Here is a 20,822-nt window from a genome sequence, read left to right as displayed (position 1 = left end):
TTTTCATCCAGATCTGATTAAAGAAACGTAGAACGTCCTGGATAAAAATCATGTTTAATGTTGGAACGCTGCTCTGTGAGAACTAAAGTAATAATTTGTTAAAGATTATTTATCTTGAAGTCGTTTTCTGATGTTTTTCTGGACTGAATTTAAAATAAATGTTTTGTTTTGATTTTCCTAAAACAGAATTGTTCCTTCTCCTGTTATTTTGTGGATGTTGAAATGTGTTTTTTAAAATGAAGTATAATTTGAATGTCGTAATTCCTGCACCATGATCCACGACTGAAGGTGTGCTGCCACCTAGTGGACAAAGGAGGAACTGAACAGAACCCAGTGTTGTGAATGAAAGCTGAGCTCAACTACATGGTTTGTTAATGGAGTTTATTAGAAGTAAACATGAGAATTTCTTCTACAATTTTAATTACATTAATTTATGTCAATAATTTGACACAGAAAAACTCGTGTTTCAAAACAATATTTTGTCAGCAGTCATGTGACATAAATTTCTGAAAAGTAGCTTCGAAGTTCTCAAAATACACAAATGGTTCAAAATACTCTGTCTATAGAGAAATTCAATGTTACTTTTTGAACTAACATGATTTATGTCTAGAAATAAGACCATCTCTAAGCAGTTAAAGAAAAAGTCGATTCAATTATCTCAATTAAATTCAGTTTATTCACAAAATGCCAGTTCATAACAACATAGTTTCAGGGACTTTACAAAAAAGTAATTTCAATCCAATTATCTGCTGGATAACTGGATCCAATGGATAATTATCCACTTATGAATCCGTTTGCTGCCATTACATGACATTCACACAAACCCTAAAATCTGTATTGTGGAACCTTTCAAAATATCAAATGAAAATAATGCATTGAGGAGGAGATCTCTATGTGTGAGAAAGGACAGGTTTTTCTTTCAACTAAACAAAATAAGAAAAAAAATCTACATTTCCACCCAAAGTGAAAAGCAGGTACACAGAATCATCAACAGCCCAAAGACACAGCGGACGCCCGTCTGATCGCGGTTCAGAGTTCACAGATTCACCAATTTGCTGATTTTATGCGGAACGAAACTCCAAATTATTTGAAGAAAATCTCAAATATTTATGAAAACATGAAATTTAGAAAGCTGAAATATTTTTGCTGCAATTCTACTTGAGACACTTGATACACGACTGGCTATTTGCAAAGCAGCCAATCCAGGAGCACCGTTCATTTTCCTTGGCACTGATTGGCTGAACCCACAAGAACGGCGAAAAGGAAGACTGTGGATAGTGGCAAAACTGTTTCCACTGGATGTATTAATGAATATAAAGGTATATTTGGTGTTTGAACTGTTAAAATAGTAAGAGTTGTAAGAGCCTTTGGGTGGGATCTAAGATATTCACAGGTTTTAGATATTTGTTAGCAGTTGTGACTCCAAACCCCAACAAATACTGGTGGAGACATCTTTAAAATGACAAAGTAAAACAACTTGATTTGATTCCCAGCAAAACCCACAAAATACAATACAATTATTAGCAAAGCCATTTAAAGAAGCAAAAATCAATGAAACTGAAAACATCCCAGCCAGTGTTGGTAGCTGACTGATCGTTGTCTGTTTTTAGATTTGTTGTGAAACATCAGATTACTAATGACCCAGAACTTCCTTCTCTACTTTAGCTATGATCTCTGCCTTTTCCTTCAGTTTCATCAGAGACTGAACTCTCTCCTCCCAGCCTGGCTTGGCCTCCTGTTCCTCTCCTTTAATAAGCATGTTGATGTATTCTGGAGTAGTAAGGGGGTTTGGGTTCAGGACTATCTCTTTCATTCTGTTCAGACACTTTGCAGCTTCTGCAATCAGTTTCACCACATCATCCTGCATAGATCGATACTCTGACATCAGATTTTTCATCAGCTCCTCTAAGGTTACCTTCTGTCCACAAGCTTTCTCGTATTTTTCTTTCAGTTGTTTCACTGTTTGTGCTTCATTAACTTGACTATATTCCCATCTGAAGCTCTGGTTGGAATGCACATTCCAGAAACATTTCCCTGGACATACATGACAGTATCCATCTTGGTTCATTGCAGAACATCCTTTCTTACCATCATCATTCGGTATGCCACAAGGATAGTGACAGGTAACATAGCACTGCATGCAGTTGGTAATATACTGCCCAGTGTGAGAAATATCAATTTGCCTGTTCTTTCTCCCAGTGATGTGAAACACAAAGTTCTCATTGTTTCTGATTTCTGCTTCATGCTCTTTGAGTTTGTCGTTTGTCTCCCTGATATCCTCCAGCTTGGCTAAGCCAAGTTTAACCTGCTTCTGCAGCTCCTCCACTGTACTTTCCAGGTGCTTTCTTTCTTTCAGAACCTCATTGGTCATTGTCAACCTTATGGTTTTGATGTTAGCTAGGCTAGCAAAGAAACCGGCCATGTTCTTTGTCCCCATGTTCCAATACTCAAAGGTTTTCTCTTTATAGGGCCAAATTATGCGTCTTACTAAGGAGGGTTTGTTGTTAGCAAACAGAACTGAGTTATTGAATTTGAAGTGAACTGGCAGCCCGTCTGCACCTTTAGGACATGGGACACCGGACACTTTGATGGCCTCTACAACTGGTTGCTGCTGCTCGTCTGCAAATGTCACCAGGATCCTGATGTTTTCTGCCACATCTTTGCCAAAGATTGACAGCGCTGAATCAAACACATATCTTTGTGTTGATGTCAGTTCAGTTAGACCTGCCTGAACTACAAAACACACAGCATCAACTTCACCAACACCTTCCTGGTTAGCAAAGAGGTTTCGCAGCTGCTCTGTGATCTCCTTGTCTCTGTCTACGCCGCCGATTCCCCCAAATACTGGAGTGTCTATGATGGTGAGGGAGTAGTTCACCCTGAATCCCTCCTGGTGGTAGAGTTTGTACACTGTGATTTCTGATGTCTGACTGTGAACCTGTGAGTCTGACTGACCTTCATCCACTAACTTAAACCGAAACGAGTCTTCCCATCTAACGCCTAGAACGTAGTTTATCATCGCATTGATGGCAGTGGACTTTCCAGCACCTGCAGCTCCAAGAACCATGATGTTTCTGTTACAATTCATAGATTTCTCTCCAAAAGTGAAACTCTTGCAGCCATTAATGTTGATCTGTTTCTCTTCTAGTGGAAGTCTGTAAACCGGGGTACAGCCAGTTTGTGACGTTATTAGAGTGCTTTTCCCTTTGACAACATCAGCCAATCGTTTAGCTCCTGGGCTTGACTCAGCGCGGGTCTTTGAGTAGTTTGACCAACTGTTGCACGACATGAATACATCTGAGCCCAGTGTGACCAAGTCTGTCACTGTGATGATGTCCAGCCAGTTGAACCAAAGTGTGATATTCACAGCAACTGAGAGGGTTGTTATCAAAGAGGTTGAGAAAGTCAGGAACACAGTGACTGTCACTATTAAGACTCCTAATATTTTAGGGTTCTTTAACCCTGAAGGGAAGACATGTGTCAGTGAAATGATGTTAAACCGATGCAAACTAAATACTAAAGACACAATAACTGAGATAGTTATTACCAGCACGTTTGATATGAAGAAGAAGACAGAGATCGTCAATGTTAACACTCCTGATATCTTTGGATTGTCTAATGCCAGGATGACCAACTTTAAAAGGTTCCTGTCGGATGTGAAAACATCCGTCAGGTTGATGATTTTCAGCCAATTGGACCAAAGTATGACGTTCACAACAACTGAGAGAGCTGTTACCAGTGAGGTTGACACGGTGAGAAGCACTGCGGTTGTCACTATGAACACTCCTAATATTTTGGGATTCTTTAACCATGACGGGAAGAAATTTGTCAGTGTAACGATGTTAAAGCGATGCAAACAAACGATTGCATACACAGTAAGTGAGAGAGTTATTACCCATAAGTTGGACATGAAAAACGCAGTGATTGCTGGTGTTAACACTCCCAACATCTTCGGATCATCTAATACTGTGAAGACGAACTCGGAAAGGTTTATCTCAGATGAGAATACATCCTTCAGTGAGATGATTTCCAGCCAATTAAACCAAAGAACAACATTCACAGCAGCAAAGACAGTGGTAGTCATTGGGTTTGACAGAGTGAAAAACACTGTGATCGTCACCATCATCGCTTCTGATATCTTAGGATCATCTAATGCTGATGGGAAGAAACCTGCCAGTGTAATGATGTTTAACCAGTGCAGACTAAATACTGCAGACACAACAACCAACAGAGTTGTTGTGAGGGAGTTTGACTTAATGAAAAACACAGTGACTGTCAGTGCTAACCCTCCAGAAAACGTAGGATCATCTAATGCTGTGAAGACTAACTCTGAGACGTTCCTCTCAGAAGTGAATACATCAGTCAGAGTGATGATGTTCAGCCAATTAAACCAAAAAACAACATTCACAGCAGCCAAGATAATTGTTGTCAATGAGGTTGACAGAGTAAGAGACAGTATGATTGACACCGTTACTGCTCCTGATATCTTAGGACCATCTAATGCTGATGGGAAGAAACCCGGCAGTGGAACGATGTTCAACCAATGCAGGCTAAATACTGCAGACACAACTAGCCAGAGAATTGTTGTGAGGGAGTTTGACTTGATGAAGAGCACAGTGGTTATCAGTGCTAACGCCCCGGATATCTTTGGATCGTCTAATGCTGCGATGACCAACTTTGAGAGGTTCCTCTGAGATGTGAATACATCAGTCAGTGTGATGATGTTCAGCCAGTGGAGCATCAGAATTACAACCACAACGATGAACAGAGTTATGGTCAGTAACCCCCACGTCTTGACAGCCATTGTAGATTCTTCTTTGTTGCCAATCTGCCTGGAGTCAAACAAACAGAAACAGCATAAAAAATAAAATGTCTTCCTATGAAACAGTAACATGTTTTTTTATTGGACCATCTAATCAATATTAAGCAGCTGCATCTGTTGCATACTTTAGGCTTTGCACATCAAAGCCTATAAAGTACTAGCATGTTGACTAACACTGACCTGGTCCATTCAGTATGTAAAGGTAAGCTGCTATATCAAAATTTATTAAAATGCTATTTTTAGCTAAAAGGCTACTCTTGTTATGTGGGCTATCACTATCATGTTGACTGACATCGACTTTCTCCATCCAGCACATTACATGAAGTCTTTATAACAAAATCAGCTAACAAGATGATTAGCATGAAGGCTATTGCTAGCATATTGACCTCCAGTAACATCTTCCAAGTATGCAAGCAGTACTACATAAGCTACCATTACCTAAATGCTAATTTTAGCTTCAATGCCACCATTAGCATGTAGGCTATCAGAAGCCCTTCATTCAGCATGAAAACAATAGTGTATAAGCTAAAATAAGCTACAATGCTAAGGTTAGCTAAAATGTAGTCAGTAGTATGTGGGCTATCTGAGTAATGTTGACTTATGTTTAGCTTTAAAGCTGCAGTAGATAACTTTTATAAAATTGTTTATTTCACATATTTGTTCAAACTTTCACTATGACACCGATAATCTGTAAAAATCAAAAAACAGTTTTTCTGCCTCTTTCCAAGGCAGAAAATGATGCTGATGATAATAATGATAAACTGCCCCTCCATCAGAACAGCCAATCAGAGTCTTAGCGCTGTCAATCATCCTCGTGAACCCCATTTTTTCACAGATGTTATACTGTAATGTTATTATGACATTTATATTATAAAGGTTACCTGCTACAGATTTTGTATGTAGCTTTTGTCCTATTCCAAGCTACAGGATAGTAGCCACAGCTGCCCTGAGGCGTTCTGACAGAGGTGAGGCTGCCGTGCACCGGCGCCACCTGCTGGGCCCTCTGACCATCACCAGCAGGAAACGTGGGTGCAGTGTCTTGTTCAAGGACACGACAGAGAGGGACAGAGCGGGGATCGAACCGGCAACCTCGATTGCAGGACGAACTTCTACAACCATTTTTCCAATAATCTGATTCAATAATTTGATTTCTCAAATTTTCAGCTGAAATCAAGTGCCAGACACCCAGCATGGACTGGGTCTGATAGGAAAAGAACCGGATGTGGATTCAAAATGTGGAAGAAAAAGAAGAGGACGAAGAAGACGGTGCGAAAAAGGAAAAGAGAAATAAACTTTCCTCTGTCAACATAATGTAGATATCCCCATTAATCCCATACTGAATATTCTTACCTTAGCAGTGAAAGAGAATAAAGCCTGAATTTAGTTATGTATCCAGATTTATATGGTGTTGAGACATCAAGTGTTGCAACAGAGTAATTAGAGAAGAGGGAACTAGTCTGAGGTTTTGAACAGAGACTCGTGTCTCCTAGCAAAACTGGATTTGAGATCATTTATTAAGCCAAAAAGTGAGCCTGGAATGTGACGCCATACTTTAAAAAAAATAATGTTACCAACCATACAGATATTTTGTAGAGCAGATATTTCACCTCTTTCACTCGTGGATCATTTTCACATAATGTGTTGAATTAAACACGAGTCACAACAAACCTGCTTCAGCTGCTTCCAGTCAGTAACTGTCAATATCCTGAAATGTAATAAAAAGAACATTAATTATCAGGCCTGATTAAATTATGCAATAATATTTATAAACAGAAACATGGAAAACACTGAAGTTTCTCTTTCATAATAGATTTAACCAATACATTTAACACAATTATCAGAATAATTAACATTTAGTAACCTGTAGTATGAGGTTAGTAATGGTTATTTCTGTGATGAAGTGTTAATTGATCAATTTAAAACATGTCATATTCAGTTTGACTGGGAACAGGTCAAGTTTATTCATTTGTAAAACTAATTCCTGTAAACAGGAAACACACAAACAGTTCGGCTCTGCAGAACTGAAAATGTTTGTACTTTAACTCTTTACATCTTTACATCTAATATTTCACATAATCAGGTTTAATTGTTTTAGTCAGAAGTTTATTTGACTTGATGCAGTGAAGAACTTAAAAAACACCAAACAACTTTAATTCAACTATTGAAAGAAATCTGGAATAAAAAAATACTGAACTTGTCAGTTTATTCCTGTAAAAGTGAAATGGAGCAAAAGACAAAAACGCCCAAATCAGGGAAAGAAAAACTGAAGCAGATCTGAGCTGCATGTTGGGACATTTCTTCCCCCTGCAGCCTGTTTCACATGTTACATGTGAAAACACGAGAAATGTTCAAACCCGACTAAAAATAACTTCTGAGGATCTGTTATGTTTCTGCTTTCATGGTTTTACTTTATCTTGTGTCAGTATAGTTTAATTTTATTTTTATTCTGTTATTTATTTGTGGGACCTGATCACTTTATTGTGTGTAATAGTGATACTGATTGATTGATAAAGAACTGATTGATTGATAAAGAACTTTTATTACGTTACACAGAAAGGAGAATCAAATATGAGGAGTTTCACATGAACTTATTAGTTATGCTTTTTTGTGCCATATTTCCAAAACATCCATTCTTAATATTAATGAGCATTAAGGTGCAGTAAGTTAAAGCCACATTTTATAATAAAGATTTTATTTCTAGGTGCATAACTATTTTCTCAAACTTTTCTATTGGACTAATGTCTGTTTGATAAACATGCAGAAATGAGGAGTTCAGATGTTAAATAGAAAAAGTAACTTGGTAAGGAACAGATTATGTTTCAATCAATCAAACTGATAGACGGTGTTTTATTTTTACCAAGGCTATTTGATAGATTATAAACATTAAATTACAATTAACTTAAAGAAAAGTTACTTTAGAGAAGATAAATAGAAACTAACCTTTCTTATCTGTTTGTCTCCAGTCTGTGGTTTATGTTCTCCTGCTGATAAACTGAATTTATTCACAAAAAATACAAACAAATTATTAACTGGATTTCACACAAAAATCAGCAAAACAGAATTTAAAGATAAAACTTTAAAAATGTTAAAAAAAAAAAAAAAAAAGAAAAAAGTGAAGATGTGAGAGTTTATAAACTTACCAGCAATCTTCTGTCAGAACCGGAGGGAAAGTTCTGCCTTCATTTACTGCAGCTGCATTTATAACCTCATGATTCAGTTCAAAGCAAAACTGAAACAACGGATAAAACTCAGACACACACACACACACACACACGCACACACACACACACACACACACACACACACACACACACCCCACACACACACACACACCCCACACACACACACACACAACCACACACACACACACACAACCACACACACACACACACAACCACACACACCCACACACACCCACACACAACCACAACCACAATCACACACTTACACTTTCAAAAGCAAAGGAAAAAAAGCCTTTGACATTTTTTCTGTTAGACGTTGTGTTGCATGTGTTGACAAGTTTTAAAGGATTTCTGTGAAATGATGGGAAACACATTTGCATTTCTTACAACTGCCAACCCTTTGGGGAACAGAGTAGAGTAATCAGGTTTTAACATGTAATCTGTTTAAAATCCACCCAAAACCACACAGGCTATTCAGTGTTTCCATGGTTGTTGGTCCTGTGAAGTAATATTAATAGTGATGGATTTGAGAATCGTTCATTTTAAATATTTGGTTCGTTGGAGATCATTTTTAACTGACTGCACTCAGAAGATTCACAAACATTCACAAAATGCTGCATACATAGAATGTAATTTAAAAAAATAAATTATGAGCTTGAATTTATTTATTTTGGTTATTCTGAAGGCTTACATCGTTTCTTTAAAGTAAATGTCGTTGCAATTTACTTTTTGGTATACAATAAATGTCAAGGTAAAATATATATATTTTTAAATTCCTTTCAATAAATGCAATTGCTTCAAACTACTGAATAAAAATGAGTTTAGATGATTTGTGTCATAATTTAATCTAAAACTTATGTTTTAGATTAAATTATGAACATAATCAACAAATATTGACAAAAACTAAAAGAAATCCATCCCTTCCCTCATACTAAGTATTAAAATAAAAATGTGAATAAATTCATAAAATGGCATCAACAGACCATGAACTAATCATGGTAGAAATGTTTTCCCAGGCTGGTTGTCACTTAAAATTAATGACTAAATTACTTTCCTAACCTCAGGCTCTTTGGAAAACCTGAAAAATGTTTGAGACAAACTTCAGAGTTTCTCTGTGTCAACATGAAAGTGAAATCAGTTCTGATCGGATCCGACTGAATTTCTGATCTTCAGTCAATAAGAGAAGAATCTGAACCTGAGCAGGTACCGAGGCTGGAAGGTTGGCTTAGAAATTATAATCTCACAGGATTATCAAACCTCCAGCTAACGATCACACACCTACAGTAACTTTATTCAACCATTCTGCACAGAATCCCACAGAAATGCTGCTTGGATTCTATGAAACACATTTATTTAAAGAGGAGACGTTCACTTCTGCAGCTTTTCTAACTGTGTTCTGAAATCCTGTTGATTCTGTCATTTCTGTGAAATGAGTTTGTGGTTTTCACTTCTTCTAACTAGTGAGAATCTGATCTGTGGAGTGGGCAGCTGCTGTGGCATCCTGTCAGTGGGCGGAGCCTCAACGATGACAACAGCTCACTTCCACACTGACAGACGTTTCCTTCATTAGATTATTACAGGTTAAGTCACAACATTTGACCTAATTTCACCAGTTCTGTTTGGAGGAATGAGACAAAATTATTTTTATGTTTTTAACCAACGTTCACAGTTTAAAATGGGCAATACTAACAAAATGTACAATGAAAGTTATGAAAATAAAATTAGTCTTTTTTTGGTTATGAAAATATAATTGTGTTGATCGCAACTAACAAAAGCAAGAGAAGTTTAGTCACAGTGGAAAAAAAGAAATTGTTTGTTTTTACAAACAATTTAGATGCTTTTTCTCTTTTTCTGCAGAATATGTATAATGCAGCAGGAAAAGCAGTTCAGGGTGACTTATGGTGACATTTGCTGATATAAAGACAAAAACCAGAATAAAATCTGCTCTTGCTGTCTTGACTCTTTATACCCATTTGGGACCTGAAAGAACCCAAATGTTTTTGGAAAATTCCCCGTGTCAATCTGAAAGTGAAAGGCAGCTTCTCACTTCTTCATTTTCTGCCCAGTTCAGGTTCAGCTGCAGACTGGAGCCTTTCCGACACGCCAAGGGGTAAAAATGGGGCAGAGGGGGGAGCAAAAGGGGCAGAGGGGGAACAAAAGGGGCAGAGGGGGGAGCAAAAGGGGCAGAGGGGGGAACAAAAGGGGCAGAGGGGGGAGCAAAAGGGGCAGAGGGGGGAACAAAAGGGGCAGAGGGGGGAGCAAAAGGGGCAGAGGGGGGAACAAAAGGGGCAGAGGGGGGAGCAAAAGGGGCAGAGGGGGGAGCCAAAGGGGCAGAGGGGGGAACAAAAGGGGCAGAGGGGGGAGCAAAAGGGGCAGAGGGGGGAACAAAAGGGGCAGAGGGGGGAACAAAAGGGGCAGAGGGGGGGGCAGAACCTAGACAATTAAAACCAGAAGTTTACATACGCCACATGAAAGACACACATCTTTTTTTTCTCACTCTGAAGTTAAATCAGACCAAGTGTCACTTGTTTTAGGTCTCGTAAAATTACCAAATTATTTTTGCTAAATTCCACAGAAATATAAATAATATGTCTGAGATTTTTTTGTTGCTAATTATTTGTTTGTTATTTAATTGTGGTGCAATATTTTAATGAAGGTCAGTAAATCCTTCTTTGCTGCTTTGCCAAAGACAAATATAAAGATGAACAAAAAGGTCGACACAACAAATACAAAAAACAAGAATAAACTATAAAACTAAACAGGAATGAACTTATATGGCAACACGTTAACAGCAATAATCAACACAGAGAAATCACCCAATGTGCTTCTGTTTTACTACATGAATCCATAATTTAAGCAAAAGTACTGCTGACTTGGGAAAACAACCAATGATAGCACAGTACAGCAGTGCAAAAACAATGTAATGTCTAAAATAAAAACAAACATTTTATTACTGCATTAAACTTTTTGTTGACACCAACACAATAAGTTGCAATATTAATATCTGCATGGAAGTAAAATGAAATATAAAAACGCTACAAATTAAATTCCAGAAACTGAAAAAAAGAAGCATGAGAATAAGAAATAAAATACATTCAGACGTTTAATAAAGTTACTACAGTTTGGGTGACTGGAAGATTCACCTCTTGTAACAGCCATGCTAATGTTTTGGCTTTATTGCATGGTTCCTTCCACAACCTTCCACTAAGCTACTACGCTAAATATCCCGTTTTCTCAAGAGCTAACTGTTGGCTAAACTGAAGGTCAAACTAAAGATAGAGCTGTGCTCCTACATTTTCAGCCACTGCAAACTTCTATAATTTTGCTGTTATTGTGGGAAGAATCTGCAGAATATTATAGTTCAAACTAAACTGGTTGAAAACAAATTTGACCTCATTTCCAAATTCCTCTTTCTGGTTTCATACTGAACTGCGGCATCATTGCATCATCTTATTGGTTCTGTTCTTGGTGCATATTTTTACTTTTACCTTTAACTAACTGATAAAACTCAGTAGCTAACCTAATTAACTCTGAGTAGCAGGATGTTGAGCCAATGCAGCCACAGTTTGATATCAACCACGACCAGCAGAGTCGTTTCCAGTGAGTTTGTCGAAATGAAAACCGAAGTGACGGTTAGTGTTAACGCTCCGGATATCTTTGGATCTTCTGACGCTGGCATCATTACATCTGAAACTTGATTTCCTACTTTGAGTAAGTCTGTCAGTGATGATTTTCTGCCAGAGTAATAAAAGCAACAAAAGCAACACAACTCCAGCAATGAGGAGGCGTAGGGTCAATAACAGGTCCATCATGACCGTCACTGCTGGTTCCTCTGTGGTGTCAGTCTGCCTGCAATAAGAAGAAAAATTATAAAACTGTAGAGAAAATAGTTAATTTAATATCTAATTAACACAAGCTATTAATACAGGTAAATTAAAATGATTCCTCACAGAAAATGAAACACTTCCACCATAATTATGGGGTTTCTTGAAAAAATCTGTTAAAAAGGTCACAACTAACTTTTATCATAAATTGCTTATTTTTCCTAATGCGGCATTTTGTTGTCGGAATAAATGTGATCAGATTAAATCATTTGTTTTAACAGTTTCTGTTAAATAAAGCTACTCTGATGAAAGATGAATTTCTTTGAAAGATGCACACAATTGGGAGCCAAACAGTGAAAATCCTGTATAGTCCTGACAGGCAGGTATTACACAAACTTTTCATCATCATATTTCTGAAATTAATGGGAGTTTTTTTATTCAGATGATCTCAAAGTGTTTGGATTTCCAGTCGGGGTCTGACAAATTAACACAAAAATAAACACAGAACATATTTACATTTTCTTGTTCTGATGAAAAACAGTCAAATATTTATGAATAATATCAGTAAAATTGTGTGTTTATTGATGTGGTTATGCTGTACACACAGAGAAAACCCTTTAGGGTTTCACTTACTTTCAATGAGCTAAAGGTTTAAGTCGTTTTTTTCTGAATATTACAATCTTATGAATATTAGAGATTCAGAACTGCAAGCATCAACTGCATGTCTACAAAAAGACTCCAGTTGTTCGATGTTAACACTAAAACTTTATATGACTGGATGTATTTATGTAAATGTTTGCAAGCAAAATAAATACAACTGACAACTGAAACATTGAAAGCCAAAAATAGTGAGAATAGCAAATTCAGTTTCCATCAGAAGAGACAGAAACGGATAATTCACAGAAGAATGAAGTAACAATTTCCTCCAAATGTCTCCACCTCAATAAAAATGTAAAAATGGTCATGCATGTTTTCAAGACCCATGAAAATGTGATTGTGGGAGGAAATCAAAGCAGTTGGGTTGGACTAAATCACATTTCTGTCAAAGATTAAAATGAAATGATGCAAACCTTGTTTCTGTCCTCTGTAGTTCAGGGTCTGCAGGTGTTGAGTTTTGCTAACCTGGGTTAATTCACAGAAATATGGGAGAATTAGTTACAGACTGGGATTTGCTTAAGAAAATTAGATTAGCTACACAAACTTCAGGCCACATCCCCTGAATCAGGACCTGAGCTCTGAAGCACTGATGTGTCCCTGGACAAACATTTAAAAATGGTTTCCTCCTCAGTATGAACTCAGGTTCTGGGGCCCAAGCTTTGATTCAGGGGTGCTGGCAGAAACACATCATCAAGCAAAAATAAATTGTTCAGACTTACCTCCAGGTATTCTTCAGAGAGGATGAGAGTGAGTTCTGCTAAAGTACTCAGGGTTGATCCTGCTTGTATACAAATGCTTCTAAAACACACCTACTTTTACTCAGAGTGAAACAAAAACCATCATATCTGTTCTGGCTCACATTCAACTTTATAATGAAACATCTGAAGCCTTTACTTTCCTCAAGCAAGTGAAATTTTTCTTAACTTCCTTGTATGGAGATGATCATAAAACAAATCTGCTCCACCTTCGACTGATTAAAAACTCTTCATCTTTGACTTTTCCGTGTGTCACTAGCTGTACCAGGAAGAAAATATTTTTGCTTTTCAATAAAAAGCATTCTGAACAACAGGAAGTAAAAACTAGAAAAACAAAATTTCTGAAGAAATTTAGCCGGGGCCTGCCAAGGCGCGCCCGTCGGGCTTGGGCCCGGTGTCGTCGCGCCACAAATCGGCGTCGACGCTAAAGAACGCCGCGACGTAATCAGTGGCACGCGGAGAACCGCAAGAACGTTAAGCGAGGCGGACGTGCACCGTTCGGTACGATTTAAAATGTTGTCGAGGCTTTTATTGTGGAAGTTTTGTTAAACTTCATTTCAAAGGGCCAAACTAATCCCATGCGTAATAGTCCTTGGGTTAAAATAGTTATATAATGCTCAAAACACAAGTAGCTGATGTAAAAATATTCAAGGCTTTTATTTTGAAATTTTCAGTATGCTCCATTTTAAAGTTCCGAACTAATCCCATGTGTAACAGTGCTTTGGATGAAAAAGTCATATACGGCCAAAAAAAGCAATTACGTCATGTAAAATCTTCAAGGCTTTTATTTTGAAATTTTCAGTATGCTTAATTTTAAAGTTCCAAACTAATCCCATGTGTAACAGTGCTTTGGATGAAAAAGTCACATAAAGCCACAAACAGCAATTACGTCATGTAAAAATATTCAAGGCTTTTATTTTAAAATTTTCAGTATGCTTCATTTCAAAGGGCCAAACTAATCCCATGTGTAACAGTGCTTTGGATGAAAAAGTCAAATAAAGCCAAAAAGAGCAATTACATGATGTAAAAATATTCAAGGCTTTTATTTTGAAATTTTCAGTATGTTTCATTTTAAAGTTCCGAACTAATCCCATGTGTAACAGTGCTTTGGATGAAAAAGTCATACAAAGCCAAAAACAGCAATTACATGATGTAAAAATATTCAAGGCTTTTATTTTGAAATTATTATTATGCTCCATTTTAAAGTTCCAAACTAATACCATGTGTAACAGTGCTTTGGATGAAAAAGTCAAATAAAGCCAAAAAGAGCAATTACATGATGTAAAAACATATTCAAGGCTTTTATTTTGAAATTTTCAGTATGCTTCATTTTAAAGTTCTGAACTAATACCATGTGTAACAGTGCTTTGGATGAAAAAGTCATATACGGCCAAAAAAAGCAATTACGTCATGTAAAATCTTCAAGGCTTTTATTTTGAAATTTTCAATATGCTTAATTTTAAAGTGTAAAACTAATCCCATGTGTAACAGTTACTGAGTTAAATCAGTTATATACAGCCCAAAGCAGCAATTAGTTGTAAAGGCCAGTTCTCAGTCCTGATCTGTTTCAACTGAGTATTCCACTATAGATAGAACTACAGCGATGCGTATTCGTAGTCCAAACCAGCAGCCAATAGCCTCTTGAGTTCCGTTGCTATGGCAAATAATGGTCTCAGCAGGTGTGAGCTGTGAGCTCTGAGCTCTCAAACACACAAGTGTGTTTGAGCAAACACACTTTACTGAAAAAAAGCATTGGAAACAAATCCTTCTTGTTCGGGAACCGTAATACATAATCGAAAAGCGTTTGTAGCGTATGACAGTTCAATGTGTCTTCTGCGATAGTCCCGAGATTCATATCTGTACCTCACTCAGAGCATTTACAGTGATGAGAGAAAGAAATGTTGTGCCCAGATATGAACCGAGATGGGCTGTCACTCTAATTTGAAGAAAAATGAGAAACTTTGGGTCGCTTAGAGGCAAATTGTGGACAAACCGTAACTGGTATCGACGAGCCGTCTTCACTTTCGAAGAGATCACAGACGTATCTACAAAATGAAATTTGAATGGCATTTCTAGGTGAATTTGTGACGACACAGCAAATCCTCAAAAATAGGGTATTTCTAGGATTTTTCCCATTGACTTATAATGGGGTTTTTTTCGTAGTTTTTTGTGAATTATGTCGCCACGTTAAGCCCAAATCCCACCAGAAGTAATAGCTGGAATGGCGTGAATTTTCTGCAGGTTTTGATACCTCATTTGTAGGTGTGCACCAAGCGGTATGACCCGCATTAACGGTTACGGAAGAAAAATAAAGAAGAACTAGAAAAACAAAATTTCTGAAGAAATTTAGCCGGGGCCTGCCAAGGCGCGCCCGTCGGGCTTGGGCCCGGCGTCGTCACGCCACAAATCGGCGTCGACGCTAAAGAACGCCGCAACGTAATCAGTGGCACGCGGAGAACCACAAGAACGTTAAGCGAGGCGGACGTGCACCATTCAGTACGATTTAAAATGTTGTCAAGGCTTTTATTTTGGAAGTTTTGTTAAACTTCATTTCAAAGGGCCAAACTAATCCCATGCGTAATAGTCCTTGGGTTAAAATAGTTATATAATGCTCAAAACACAAGTAGCTGATGTAAAAATATTCAAGGCTTTTATTTTGAAATTTTCAGTATGCTCCATTTTAAAGTTCCGAACTAATCCCATGTGTAACAGTGCTTTGGATGAAAAAGTCATATACGGCCAAAAAAAAGCAATTACGTCATGTAAAATATTCAAGGCTTTTATTTTGAAATTTTCAGTATGCTCCATTTTAAAGTTCTGAACTAATCCCATGTGTAACAGTGCTTTGGATGAAAAAGTCACATAAAGCCACAAACAGCAATTACGTCATGTAAAAATATTCAAGGCTTTTATTTTGAAATTTTGAGTATGCTTCATTTCAAAGGGCCAAACTAATCCCATGTGTAACAGTGCTTTGGATGAAAAAGTCAAATAAAGCCAAAAAGAGCAATTACATGATGTAAAAATATTCAAGGCTTTTATTTTGAAATTTTCAGTATGTTTCATTTTAAAGTTCCGAACTAATCCCATGTGTAACAGTGCTTTGGATGAAAAAGTCATACAAAGCCAAAAACAGCAATTACATGATGTAAAAATATTCAAGGCTTTTATTTTGAAATTATTATTATGCTTCATTTTAAAGTTCCAAACTAATACCATGTGTAACAGTGCTTTGGATGAAAAAGTCAAATAAAGCCAAAAAGAGCAATTACATGATGTAAAAATATTCAAGGCTTTTATTTTGAAATTTTCAGTATGCTTCATTTTAAAGTTCCAAACTAATCCCATGTGTAACAGTGCTTTGGATGAAAAAGTCATACAAAGCCAAAAACAGCAATTGCATGATGTAAAAATATTCAAGGCTTTTATTTTGAAATTATTATTATGCTCCATTTTAAAGTTCCGAACTAATCCCATGTGTAACAGTGCTTTGGATGAAAAAGTCAAATAAAGCCAAAAACAGCAATTGCATGATGTAAAAATATTCAAGGCTTTTATTTTGAAATTATTATTATGCTCCATTTTAAAGTTCCGAACTAATCCCATGTGTAACAGTGCTTTGGATGAAAAAGTCAAATACAGCCAAAAACAGCAATTACCTGATGTAAAAATATTCAAGGCTTTTATTTTGAAATTATTATTCTCCATTTTAAAGTTCCAAACTAATCCCATGTGTAACATTGCTTTGGATGAAAAAGTCATATACGGCCAAAAAAAGCAATTACCTGATGTAAAAATATTCAAGGCTTTTATTTTGAAATTATTATTATTCTCCATTTTAAAGTTCCAAAGTAATCCCATGTGTAACAGTGCTTTGGATGAAAACGTCAAATAAAGCCAAAAACAGCAATTACCTGATGTAAAAATATTCAAGGCTTTTATTTTGAAATTATTATTCTCCATTTTAAAGTTCCAAACTAATCCCATGTGTAACATTGCTTTGGATGAAAAAGTCATATACGGCCAAAAAAAGCAATTACCTGATGTAAAACTATTCAAGGCTTTTATTTTGAAATTATTATTATGCTCCATTTTAAAGTTCCAAACTAATCCCATGTGTAACAGTTACTGAGTTAAATCAGTTATATACAGCCCATAGCAGCAGTAGTTCTAAAGGCCAGTTCTCAGTCCTGATCTGTTTCAACTGAGGATAGATAGAACTACAGCGATGCGTATTCGTAGTCCAAATCAGCAGCCAATAGCCTCTTGAGTTCCGTTGCTATGGCAAATAATGGTCTCAGCAGGTGTGAGCTCTGAGCTGTGAGCTCTCAAACACACAAGTGTGTTTGAGCAAACACACTTTACTGAAAAAAAGCATTGGAAACAAATCCTTCTTGTTCGGGAACCGTAATACATATTCGAAAAGCGTTTCGAGCGTATGACAGTTCAATGTGTCTTCTGCGATAGTCCCGAGATTCATATCTGTACCTCACTCAGAGCATTTACAGTGATGAGAGAAAGAAATGTTGTGCCCAGATATGAACCGAGATGGGCTGTCACTCTAATTTGAAGAAAAATGAGAAACTTTGGGTCGCTTAGAGGCAAATTGTGGACAAACCGTAACTGGTATCGACGAGCCGTCTTCACTTTCGAAGAGATCACAGACGTATCTACAAAATGAAATTTGAATGGCATTTCTAGGTGAATTTGTGACGACACAGCAAATCCTCAAAAATAGGGTATTTCCAGGATTTTTCCCATTGACTTATAATGGGTTTTTTTTCGCAGTTTTTTGCGAATTATGTCGCCACGTTAAGCCCAAATCCCACCAGAAGTAATAGCTGGAATGGCGTGAATTTTCTGCAGGTTTTGATACCTCATTTGTAGGTGTGCACCAAGCGGTATGAGCCGCATTAACGGTTACGGAAGAAAAATAAAGAAGAACTAGAAAATTTCGGAAGAAATTTAGCCGGGGCCTGCCAAGGCGCGCCCGTCGGGCATAGGCCCGGCGTCGTCACGCTACAAATCGGCGTCGACGCTAAAGAACGCCGCAACGTAATCAGTGGCACGCGGAGAACCGCAAGAACGTTAAGTGAGGCGGACGTGCACCATTCAGTATTATAAAGTAAGTATATCAGCTAAAATCAGCAGAAACGCTAATGTTAGCGTCATTGCTTTCATCAGTATGTGGGAAATCACTAGGATATATTCTGTAATTGATTTACTCCATTCAGTATACTAAACATTGCTAAAAAGTAAAATAAATAGCTAATAGCTTATTGAAGCTAAAATGCTAACGCTAATGAACCTTGCATTGAACTGTTTAGTAACAGTTCAATGCTCATAAACTGCAGGAAGGCAGTTCATTAGCATTTACCTAATGATTGTCACAAATATAAATTTTCAATAACGCACACACACAAAACATATCACAGTTTAAAAATATATATTGACCTTATGTTAAAGATTTCTACAAACTTTTTACAGGTAAAGTTTACAATGAACCAAAATTACAACATTTAAAGAATACCATAAATTTAAGAATCTAATGTCTCTGCAATAAAAAGAAATTGCTATCTTTTTTATTTTTAAACAACACCTCATATTGTTAAATAACAGATTTTATGTATTCAAGTTTTAAATATTACATTTGAGTTTGCATGGATGTAAAATTACTGCTCAGTTTAAAAATTGCGTTGTGTTCTGTAAATAAACAAAACACAAGCAAAATCAATAAACTATATGCATATTCCAGTATACTGCGTTTTGGTTTTACATTCATTCTATTTAAATGTAGTTTGTTTGTGCTTACCAATGTTTTCTGGCCGGATGTCAGGCACCGTTTTCCCCTGGTCAGTTCGTCGATGTCTGGTTTTAGTTCTATTCTGTGGCAATCCGCAAAACGGCGTGTAGGTTTTCGTCAGTAATGCGCGATCTGTGCTTGGTCTTGTTTAAAGTCATTATTGAAAACATCTGTTCGCACAGATAGGTGCTTCCAAACGTGGACAAAACACGAGCTGCATGGAGTCGAAGCTGTGGCATTAAATCAGGGGGCAGTAGACGGTAAAAGTCCTCGATTGAAACATCACGGGACTTCGCTCTTTAGCTTGTTAGCTTGTCGATGTTTCAGTTTTATTCGCTGGTAAAATTAATGATCAGCTTGAGGTGACTCTGCTGCACTCTAGTGGCGAGAAGCCGTAATGTTGGTTGGTAAGAATCGGAAGGCATTATGGGATATGTAGTTTGTAGTCAATTCGTGCTCAAAAACTATTTTAAGTCAATCAATGGGGCTGTAAAACGGTGGTAGGGGGGAGAGGGCGACATAAAATGACGTAGCCGGCCACATGTGGCCCGCGGGCCTTGAGTTTGACACATGTGCAATAGAGGATCTATCTGCTGCTCATGCAAAACAGTCTATTTTAATCCCATGTGTAATAGTCATTGGGTTAAATCAGTTATATAATGCTGAAAATGCAAGTAGTTGATGTAAAAATATTCAAGGCTTTTATTTTGAAATTTTCAGTATGCTTCATTTCAAAGGGCCAAACTAATACCATGTGTAACAGTGCTTTGGATGAAAAAGTCAAATAAAGCCTAAAACAGCAATTACCTGATGTAAAAATATTCAAGGCTTTTATTTTGAAATTTTCATCAAGCTTAATTTTAAATTGCCACACTAATCCCATGTGTAACAATTGCTGGGTTAAATCAGTTATATAAAGCTCAAAAGAGCAATTTTCTGATGTAAAAATATTCAAGGCTTTTATTGTGAAATTTTTGTTAAGCTTCATTTTAAAGTTCAAAACTAATCCCATGTGTAACAGTTACTGAGTTAAATCAGTTATATACAGCCCATAGCAGCAATTAGTTATAAAGGCAAGTTCAGTCCTGATCTGTTTCAACTGAGGATAGATAGAACTACAATGATGCGTATTTGTAGTCCAAATCAGCAGCCAATAGCCTCTTGAGATCCGTTGCTATGTTAAATAAGTTTCACACCAAGGTGTGAAGTGTCAGTGAGACAGCCTGAGAGCCTCAGAAAATCCTGTCGCATGACTTTGCTCTGAAGCACCGTGACAGAAAACCGTACGGTCTAGATAAATTTCGAAAACATTTTACCGGAGCAGACAGGCGTATCAATGTCAGGACCGATTTTGATACTAATCGTGCGATATTTGTGGCCGTGATGGCGATTTCAAAAATGATTTGGGTTGAAAAAGTTGTCTTGATCTCTCACTCTAATCAGCGAGAGAAGCCCTCTAACTTTAGGAAAAATGAGAAACTTTGGGTCGCTTAGAGGCAAATTGTGGACAAACCGTAACTGGTATCGACGAGCCGTCTTCACTTTCGAAGAGATCACAGACGTATCTACAAAATGAAATTTGAATGGCATTTCTAGGTGAATTTGTGACGACACAGCAAATCCTCAAAAATAGGGTATTTCTAGGATTTTTCCCATTGAGTTATAATGGGGTTTTTTTCGTAGTTTTTTGCGAATTATGTCGCCACGTTAAGCCCAAATCCCACCAGAAGTAATAGCTCCAATGGCGTGAATTTTCTGCACGTTTTGATACCTCATTTG

General features: G+C 37.1%; 1 protein-coding gene across 2 annotated transcripts; it reads right to left on the bottom strand.

The window, feature by feature from the left end:
* Positions 1–658: 658 nt before the first annotated feature.
* LOC111608860 lies at positions 659–8,037 on the bottom strand. 2 transcript variants are annotated; one of them, XM_023335282.1, is made up of 4 exons: positions 7,963–8,037; positions 7,763–7,814; positions 6,491–6,527; positions 659–4,832 (listed from the first exon to the last, which is right to left on the bottom strand). In XM_023335282.1, the coding sequence occupies exon 4, from the start codon at positions 4,802–4,804 to the stop codon at positions 1,634–1,636; it is 3,171 nt and encodes a 1,056-aa protein (XP_023191050.1). In that variant the 5' UTR covers positions 4,805–4,832; positions 6,491–6,527; positions 7,763–7,814; positions 7,963–8,037; the 3' UTR covers positions 659–1,633. The 2 variants fall into 2 exon arrangements, with proteins under 2 accessions (XP_023191050.1, XP_023191051.1); XM_023335283.1 differs by having other exon boundaries at positions 659–4,828.
* Between the last annotated feature and the right edge of the window lie 12,785 nt (positions 8,038–20,822).

This window comes from Xiphophorus maculatus, chromosome 6 (assembly GCF_002775205.1).
Source record: "Xiphophorus maculatus strain JP 163 A chromosome 6, X_maculatus-5.0-male, whole genome shotgun sequence".
Taxonomy (NCBI): Eukaryota; Metazoa; Chordata; class Actinopteri; order Cyprinodontiformes; family Poeciliidae; genus Xiphophorus; species Xiphophorus maculatus.
This window is presented reverse-complemented; position numbering and strand designations above follow the sequence as displayed.

Excerpts from the sequence above, each read along its gene's own strand:
- LOC111608860 (XM_023335282.1), bottom strand. The coding sequence starts at position 4,804 with ATGGCTGTCAAGACGTGGGGGTTACTGACCATAACTCTGTTCATCGTT.